Source organism: Psammomys obesus, unplaced genomic scaffold, assembly GCF_907164565.1.
Source record: "Psammomys obesus unplaced genomic scaffold, mPsaObe1.curated_primary_1811, whole genome shotgun sequence".
Classification (NCBI taxonomy): Eukaryota; Metazoa; Chordata; class Mammalia; order Rodentia; family Muridae; genus Psammomys; species Psammomys obesus.
Genome location: NW_026591598.1, coordinates 16006445 through 16016490, shown reverse-complemented (window position 1 = coordinate 16016490; position 10046 = coordinate 16006445). Strand labels below are relative to the sequence as shown.

The following is a 10046-nucleotide window of genomic DNA, read 5'->3' as shown; positions in this document are numbered from 1 at the left end:
ATCTATCTATCTATCTATCTATCTATCTATCTATCTATCTATCTATCTATCTATCTATGTGTGTACACATACACGACACACATGTAGAGATCAAAGCCTGTTCTCTTCTTTCATTGTATGTGTGCAATGGAGACTGAACTCAGGTCATCAGGCTTGGCAGCAGGTACCCTTATCCCAAGTCATCCAGCTCTCCAATCTAATTCAAAATACCTTTTTTTCTCCCCCCTGAGGCAAGGTTTCTCTGTGTATCCTTGGCTGTCCTGGACTCACTTTGTAGATCAAGCTGGCCTCAAACTCACAGAGATCTACCTACCTCTGCCTCCCAAGTGCTGGGATCAAAGGCATGCGCCACCATGCCCATTTTAATTCAAAATACTTCAGGCTACGTTTATGAGCTATTTCTGACACACAGAGTATTCAGAAAGAAGTACTTTACTTACCTGGTTCCTTGACTGTTTTCTATCACTTCAAAGGTTAGCTACAGACATCCTGAGCTGACTGCTATCCTAACAATTTCAGGGTTCTTTTTACACTGCATTTATTGCCAAGTGGTTTGCTCAGAGTGGCAATAACACCTGCTGCTTCTCTAACCTGACTTTAAGCACCAGAAACACCTCTGAAGCACATACGAGCTCAGCACAGACACAATCATCAGACAGATGTCAACTTCCTCAGTCTACCACCCAAATCTCACAGCACAGCCACCAGCCACACACTCACCCCACTCCACAGCTTTTCAAGACAGTGTCTCTGTGTATCCCTGGATTAATCTCTTATTTGCTTATATTTTATTACCTTTCTTTTATATTCTGAAGGATACAATTCCTACTTTAAGTCTGGATTTTATATTCTATGCTATATATTATATACATTTACCACACACTGCTCCTTCCTTCCTTCTTTTCTTCTTTCCTTTACAACAGGGTTTCTTTGGGTAGCCTTGGTTGTCCTAGATTTGCTTAGTAGACCAGGCTGGCTCTGAACTCATAGAGATCGGCCTGCTTCTGGCCTCCCTGAGTGCTGGGATTACAAACATGTACCATCATGCCCAGATTGCTTATTTTTTTTTTCTTATGGTTATTTGTTTGTATATAAAGAAACTCTCCAATATTTTGGCAGTATATTTTTAAGAAATAGGGGTGTGGATGGCTCAGGAAACAGGGCTTAATGATTAAGAGCGTTGGCTACTCTTGAAAAGATCCTGGGCTTAGTGTCTAGCAACTGGTGACTCACTGTTGTTAGTAATTCCAGTTCCAGGGGATTTGATACCCCTGGGTTTGATACTCTTCTTACATTCATGGGCAACAGGCACGTAAGTAATACTTAGACATGTAGGGAAAACACTGTTACAAAGAAAATTAGAATATACAATTTTTTTTTTCTTTTGATTTTTGAGACAGGGTTTCTCTGTGTAGCCTTGGCTGTCCTGGACTCACTTTGTAGACCAGGCTGGCCTTGAACTCACAGAGATCCCACTGCCTCTGCCTCTTAGAGTGCTGGGATTTCAGGCGTAATGCCACCATGCCTGGTGAATATACCAATTTTTTAAAAAGAGGTCACTATGCTCCATATATTTATACATTCATGAAAGAGTTATAAAATGTGTAGTGGCATATGCTATGAGCCCAGCATTTGAGAGGTGGAGTTCAAGGACAGCCTTAGCTATACAGTGAGCTCAAGACTAACTGCTCAGTCATCAATGCAGCCCTGCAGGCTCTTACTTTTAATGAGCACACCCTAGCATATATAGACTGTAGCTACAACTGAAAAAAGTGCACAGTAACCGTACGGTGCCTTTACCCCAATGACGACACTTTCTTGCTTTGGTTTAGTTCTACTGCTCCAGCTGGTGAACAAGTGATCCTCCTGTGTCAGGCTCTAAGCAGCCATAATTCCCAAGAACATCCTATAGTGTACATCTCAACGTGCTGTAAAGCAACAGCCTTGGCGTCTGTATTTATTCTTATCTACTATGTTTCTTTTCTGTATGTTGATTAAACTTTTTTTTTTTTTTTTTTGGAGCCAGGGTAGCCCTGGTGCTGGCACAAAGCCCAACCCCAAGAATTAGGATTTGCCAGAGTTCTGTCATTTTCACTCCAGAGCCTACCTAGCACTCATGGTTGCTTGTTCAGTATTAGAGTATACTGACACTTCATTCTGGCTTGTGAATCCCTGCGTTTGGCTATCAAGTCAGAGGCAAACTAGCTAAGGCTCTGGTTTTAGAGTCCCTCCAATTATTACCTATGGTTTTGTTTGTTTGTTTTGTTTTTTTTAGACAGTGTTTCTCTGTGTAGCCTTAGCTGTCCTGGACTTGCTTTATAGACCAGGCTGGTTTCAAACTCACAGAGATCCACCTGCCAATGCCTCCTGAGCACTCACCTATGAGGTTTGAAACAGTAAGCCTGTCTACAACCGGCTGCCTTTTAAGTGGCATTCTAGTCCCGCCTCCAAAGGACCGCTTGGCTTCAAACTGGCGCTCAGAATGCTGGCAGCTTTGGTGATCTCACTCGTCCTTGCTCATCAGGTTCACTTCCAGATCACAGAGAGAATGCTAAATCTTCTTTTTTAATTGTATGTGTGTGTGTGTATACAGAGGCATATGAAAGTGTAGGGCAGAGAATAGCCTTCTGTTTTGTCTCTAAGGACAGTGATATACTTCTTTTCAAATGGTCTCTCTCTGGTCTGGAACTCACTAATCAGGCTAGTTTGTTGTCCAGCAAGCTTTGCTAATCTTTTTTTTTTTTAAATTTATTTATTATTTATACAGTATTCTGCCTGCATGTGTGCCTGTATGAGAGATACAGGGCGCCAGATCTCTTCTGACTGCATAGATAGAGAAGCCTTAAAATGCTGTCTCCACTAAGGTTCTCATTTTCCTCTTTGTTGTAAATGTTGGGGTCAAACCCAGAGCTCTACTACTGAGCCAACATCCTAGACCTAACTATACTTCTCTGATTTATTAATCATCATCACTGTTATCATTTATATTGCTATGGCTCACATCCCAGGCCTCAGGAATGCTACACAAGGAGTTGAACAACCTCAAACCAAGCAGCATCAAAAGAAACCGTGGGACTGGCAGAACACTGTATGCATAATAAGTAAATAAATCTTTAGAAAGAAAAGAAAGAAATGAAGGAAGGAAGGAACCATGACTCACCTGCTCCATGAGAAAATTATGTACATCTTCCCCTTCTGGTAAAAAGTCCTTCCAGCTAAGGTCAGCCTCCCTCCATAAGGCGCCTACTTTCTTATGGCTCTAAAACAGACATAAACCCATCCATCAGCTTCATTTGTAAGAAGAAAAACAGGTTTTGCTTGATATAAAAGTGCAGACCCCTTGAGACAAAAAATTCCCAGTATCCTAGGACACTGTCTTCGACATCTGAGTGCATGAAAGTATAATGGTGACTCTGGCACCAGGCCCACACCTATCACACCAGCACTTAGGTGGCTGAGACCAATCATTTTGAGCTCAAGGCCAGGCTGGACTACATAATGAATTTCAGGACAGCCTGGGCTACAGAGTTGACCGTGTCTCCCAAACCTAAAAATAAGTAAATATGTAACTAAATAAACAAAATGGTAAAGAATTTGGCATAATTGCTTATGAGTCAATTACTCATTTACCTAATGCCTAATTTAGGAAACTGATAACAATAACTGAACATCTTAACACATAGATTCTATTTCCCCCTTCCAGACAGCTATGTATATACACCTCAGTAAACTAGGCACAGGCTTCCATGACATCCCTATTCAGGGACCACCTTTCCCCTTGAGCAGAGAAAAGTCTGGCTCAGCTGGAAACACAGGTACCCTTGCTGCCTCATCAACACTGTACTAGAAGACGCTAGGCTGTGTGGCCAATGACATCATACGCTCGACCAAGAGAAGCGCTCATTTCAGCTGAGCAGTGTGGCACCTGCCTGTTAATCCCACTACTTGGGAGGGTGGGGAGGAAGACAGCCATAAATTTGAGGCTAGTCTGGGCTGTGTCCTGGAACTCTGTCTCCAAAAACATAAAAATAAACAAGTAAAAAGATAGAAAAACAAAAATTCATGAAAAATCTAGTTTTGTTTAGAAGTGGGAATTTGTTTTCTGTTATTGAAAGCTTATAACAAATTTTATGTAAGAATTAAAAAAATCAAAGAGGGAACACTGAACATTTCAGAGACGTAAGGTAGCGAGAACAAAACAAAGTCACCAGAAGCAGGCTGCTAGGAGCATTACTCTATTTCACACAGGTTTCACCAATGGCGTACAGAAGGGCTTCTGTGGTAAGCAGGAAGCTCTTGGTTTAAGATATAAAAAGGCAAACCTAGAAAATGTTGACATAGCCAGCACTTTCAGCTCAGACCAACCACAACAGGAGAGCCCTGCATCCCCTGGCAAGCTCTGCTTTGGGCTGACATCTCTTCCTAGATGACATCACTGTGATGAAGCCCCACCCCACTTCTGTATGAAAGCTCACACCTGCCTTTCTTACTAGCCTACCCATGTTGAAGGAGTAACAGACGTTTAACTGAAATCAACTGAAATGATTCACCGTCCTACACGATTATTTTTACCACTATTTCTAATTAAATTAGAAGTAATTATTTTTACCACTATTTCTAATTAGATTAGCCAAAAGTAATAAAATTAACCACGCTGTGAGTCTTCATTTTATGAATAATGAGTGTTTTGAGTGCAGATTCCAGAAGGGGCATCAGAACTCCTGGAGCTGGAGTTCCACACAGTTGTGAGTCAGTATGTGGTGCTGGATCTGAACCAGGGGCCTCTGCAAGATCAACTTCTCTTAATCACTGAGCTATCTCTCCAGCCCAAAAGTTTTTTTTTTTTTAATTGAAATCTATTAAAAGTAATATGTTAGTTTTGCTTCAAAAGAAGACAAAAACTCAGATACAAATAACATGTGTCTTAGGATTCTTTAGAACCACAGTAATCCATTCTAGTTGAGATTGGACAATTCTTCCTAAAGTTATTGGTAACAGACAGGCAAAAGCACCTTGGAGAGAAACAAGACCAAGCAGTGGCCACACTCTTCTTTCCAAGGTTGAAAAAGAAACAGAATTCCTTGCACATCGAGACTGGAACTATTCACAGAACACCCAAGGTCACAATCACCGCCTTCCAAGGTCAATGGGTCTGACAGTCAGTAACACTCACCATCTGTTTGCATAGAAGGTGCAGTATTTCAGAAAGCAGGACCCCAGCTCTTCCAACAGGAAGTAAAGGCTTGCTAAACTCTCTGTAAAAGATAGGAGCAATGGGTAAATACTGACTTATTTTCTGTTCCAGAGCAGCAAATGATGAGAGCCACAGAGTTCACAGGGCAGCTAATCAGACTTTCTGGTTAGCTCGGGCTCAGGGGAAGAGCGGGAGGGGCTGGAGAAGCCCTGGATTTGTCTTTATTGTTAAGCAATGATTGACTGGTGATGACTTCTCTCTACTTACCTATGGCATCAAATGAAAGAGTGATGCTCATTTAAGGCTCGGACACAACACATTTAAGACAGCGTTTTCTATTCTTTATGATATTTTCTGAGTGAGGCAGAAAGACACCATCTTTCTATAGTCTAACCCAGTCTTTCCTAAGCCGAATTCTCTAGGGTCAATATTCTAATTCCTCAAAAAAGGGTTCAACTGTGAACTTTAACAGCAGGGACACTGAAGGGACAGCAGTGCGCTGAAGGCGAAAAGTACCAGTTAGCAACACCAGGCAGCACCAGTCCCCATTCAAACACAGAGCAGGACACAATGCTAGTCTAGCTGTGAGCCTGGTAAGGCTTGATGGCGCACACCTTTAATCCCAACACTTGGAGGCAGAGGCAGGTAGATCTTTGTGAGTTTGAGGCCAGCCTGGTCTACTGTTCCAGGACAGCCAGGGGGGCTGTTACAGAGAATCCTGTCTTAAAAAAACCAAGAATAAGTAAGTACAATAAAATAACTGTGAACTCATAGTGGAATACTGCTCAGTAAAGGCAGACCAAACCCAGACTAACAGGACACTCCTCACCTCCAGGCTCTGAGCCTTGTCTGCAGTGACTGCCAAGCTCCAAGGACCATGGAGCTCTCATATCTTTAAAGTATCTCCAGCATAGACAATGTAACAATTTTCCCTTGAAAATGGAGGCTAAGGTGGGTGGAGAGATGGTTCAGCAGTTGTTTTTCCTGAGGACCTGAGTTCAATTCCCAGCAACCACATGGCTTCTAACTGCCTGTAACTCCAGGGGACCTGACACCCTCACAGAGACATATATGCAGATAAAACACAAATCAATGCTCATAAAATAAAAATAAATAATTATTTTTAGAAAACGAAAAGAAAAAAAATGAAGGCTAAGAGTACCAGGCTGTGTGCATGAGAGTCCAGAGCTGCCAATGGAATAGCATTATGCCACAGAGCAGGGGAGTTTTGAGTCGGTTTACCTTGACAGACATTTAAAAGAACAAATACAACTTACACAATAAGCTCTCTCATGGAGATTCCCCCTTCTTTTAACATGGGGGTGACCAGTTCAGCCAGGTACAACCAAATATGGGGAATATCAATGGCCATGTCATCTGCCAACTCCAAGGTTTCAGAAAAACTGAAAAACAAGAAGAAAAAACAAGTCACTGAAAATGTAATTTAAAAGCTAACATTAAGTAGAGATCAAAGTCAGTAAAGCACCAAGTTTATGCATTAAGCACTTCCTGTGTGAAGGTACTGGGTTCAGCCACAGAGAACTAATAAACAGTCACAATACTCTGGAGCTCACACCAGCATGGGGAGAAGACCCGAATGGGTAAAGCCAACTGCAAACAGAGCAGAACGCCTTGAGGAGCATGACTGACAGTACCAGAGGGAGGGCAGAGAGTACCTCTATGTGGAAATGACTTCTAGAATACATAGACAGCCATGGGAAGTGTGGGTAGCAGCGGTCATAAAACCCCAGACTAAACTCATGCTACCATGTATCCAGTCACAGGAGGGAGAGACAGGCGTCTCAGAAGATAACCTGCATGTCTTAGCAGGTCCATCAATCAACACTGCATTCAAGTACTACAGTGACACAAAGGTCACCACCGTCAGCACAGGGAAGATACCCACCCTTTGAAGAAGTCCTGCTTGCTGAGTTTTTCTGACTGCACCAGCTGATACAGTAGGTGGCCCATGTGATCCCTGGTGATCTGGCTCCGCTCCAGGGTGAACTCCACACCCACTTTCACAAAAATATGCAGTGGGCCCTGGGCGCTCAGCTCCTCTATGCACTGCGTGGCCTCCTATTCAAACAAACAAAGGCTTGCTCCAATATCTGCTGTTACAGTAATGTCAAGAGCTAATATAGTAAGAGCCGTACAGAACATTACAAACAAAACAGCTTGCAAAGCTCAGGTCTGTTTTCTTTTTTCTTACTTACTGTTAAGGACATATGCAAGTTTAGAGAATAAAAAACGCTTTTACACTTGTGCACACAAGCCAAGTCTCCACTGCCCCCCAAGTACAATGCAGCTTTGTGTTGGAGTTCAGTTGAGAGCTGACACCCCATACCATGTTGCCTCTTTAGAGCCCTCTAACTTTCCACGATACTGGGATCTGGGACACATTCTTGCCAGCTGTCTTGTGCTGCTGTTTCTCTCTCCCTTTGTCCTTTGCAGGAGAAAGCACAAATGCAACTATTCAACCCCCAGGTTACAACCTGAAGTGACTGCTCACTGTCTGAGCAGCTGTGCACAACTCAAGCCCGCGTGCACCATGTGTCCCAGGACACCCACAAACGCAGACCAACATATTTGCAGTTGACATCACGTCACAAGGCTAGACATGGGATGGTGAGACGGCTCAGCCACAGAGCATGTGTGGAAGCAAGAGGACACCCTGCTTTCTCCTTCACCATGTGGGACCAGGGGAGTAAATCCAGGCCATTAGGTATGGCAGCAAGCATCTCTGCCTGCTAAGCCATCTTTCTGGTCTTCTTCCCTTTTTCTAATTTCTGTTCATTTATTTATTATCTGTCTTCACAGTCCTGTCGATTTCCCCCACAATAGCACACTATGCTATTTGCCATATTTAATGTAGGAAGTCTGCGTAGCTTCCCTAAAATGGGGAAGCAAGTTAGGAAGTTCAGTAAGTATACATAGCATAGCCTAAAAACTTATGGGTTAGATGCTAGCCTGGTCTACACAGTGACACTCCACCTCAAAACAAGAAACAAAAACATACATTGTAGGCAAAGACAAAAGGAAGTCTTGATTTCTGGCTCCACCTATCATTACTTACATAACTGCAAGAATATAATTTCATAATCACACACACCACCCCACTTCCCAGGAGGGCACAGGTAGTCAAAGCTCGCCTTGAACTCTTGGTATGTAACTGGTCAGACCTTTCTGTTTCCACTTCCTGAGTGCTGGCATTGCAGGGGCACACTAACAAGCCTGGTATCAATCACAATTTCCTAAAAGGAATGTATGTATGTATGTATGTATGTATGTATGTATAAATATGCACTTGAGAACTCCCAGTCACAAAATAAAGGCTCAGCAAATGCTACCTTGCATGACTGATAGCTAACAATAGAAAGGGAGGAAGGGAGGAAGTCTTTCCTGGAATGAGCTCTGCAAGTCTTATCCTAACACCCTAACACTACAGGAAATGAGATAAAGCTGTTTGAGGTCTGCAGCTGAACTGAGACCCTGAATTCTGAACTCAGGCTGTCTTCAACAAGTTCCTTAATACATCTTTACCTCTCAGTATTCTTTCTGTCAACATGACTTCATCGTCATGGAAAATCAGGGCTTGTGAGGTAGCTCTATTGGTAGAACGCTTGCTTATATGTATGAAGCACTGGGTCTGATCCCCACGAATACACAAACCATGCATGGTGGCATGTGCCTGCAATCCCAGTTCTCTGGAGGTAAGGCAGCAGGATGAAGAGGTTAAGGTCATTGCTGGTTAGACACATAGGGAGTTTAAGAAGTTAACAAAAAGACCACACAAAGGAATCAATAAAAGGTACACAGAAGAGCAGGCTGTCAGTGCTGTTGACATGGCTGCCCAGTTCCTAAAACAGAATCTGCACACACAGCTGCGTTCTATGGAGAACAGTGAGGTCCACCTGACTAACCAGCCCGCCCTGAAGACCTAGCTCAAAGCTCCTGGTCCTCCTGAGTGCTAGTGGGGACATTTCCCCTCCCTGTGTTTCCAGTTTGCAGGATCAAAGCTCTGTCACTCACTAACTCTGCATATCCTCAAATGTAGTTGGAAGCCAGTCTCCACTTCCTTCTTCCTGACTTCTTGTTTCACCTACAGCAGCTCTTCAAGTACTCCCATCTCTCACATTTCTCCACGTGCAAAGAAGAAAATGAAAAGGGGTGCTGCCAGCCAACTAGAGCCCACGTTGTCTAGGAAGGTAGCGTAGTAGTTACAGAGCAGCAATGAATTCTTTGCTAGTCACTCAGCGTTTTATTCTGTTCCATCGTCAAGTTTCTGCAAAAACACTTTTACCTTTGTCAACCAAAAGCTTTTTTTTCTACTGGGTCTGGTGGCCCATGACTATAATCCCAGGAAAAGAGAGGCTAAAGCAGGAGGACTATGAGGGGTGTAGAACAAGACCCCAGAACAAAAGAAACCTGGGCTGGTAGCATACACCCAGCAATTGGGAGGCAGAGGCAGGAGAATTAAAAATTCAAGATCAACCTTGAGTTTGAAGCTGGTCTGGCATGCATGAGGCTGTGCCTCAAAAGAAACTGAAAATAAGACAAAACAAATGAAAACAAACCAAAAAACCCTCAAACTTAAACCTTAATACTTTTTCCTACTTCCAAATTCTGGATAATATTAGAGGTATGTGGGCTTTGAGGCCAGGATATACACAATCAAAGTGATTTTGTATACAAAAAGCAGATAAGGACGCCATTGTTCGGAAAAAAAAAAAAAAATTAGTAATTAGGCTCTGACGATTACAAAACAGAAGTGTTAAAGATACCGGACAAATGTTTAAGAGATGCCTCCAGACCTGAGCAGTGTCATATGATCTGGGCATTTGTGGGGTTA

General features: G+C 42.9%; 1 protein-coding gene across 15 annotated transcripts in view; it reads right to left on the bottom strand.

The window, feature by feature from the left end:
• Window positions 1–10046, bottom strand: part of Eif4g3 (eukaryotic translation initiation factor 4 gamma 3) — a 219345-nt gene that overhangs the window by 11175 nt on the left and 198124 nt on the right. For all 15 annotated transcript variants that reach the window (XM_055610875.1, XM_055610877.1, XM_055610876.1 and 12 more), the window contains 4 exons: window positions 7101–7273; window positions 6472–6597; window positions 5174–5255; window positions 3161–3259 (listed from right to left, as the gene is read on the bottom strand). In XM_055610875.1, coding sequence (XP_055466850.1) covers window positions 3161–3259; window positions 5174–5255; window positions 6472–6597; window positions 7101–7273 — 480 coding nt within the window. The remainder of the gene's footprint in view (window positions 1–3160; window positions 3260–5173; window positions 5256–6471; window positions 6598–7100; window positions 7274–10046) is intronic.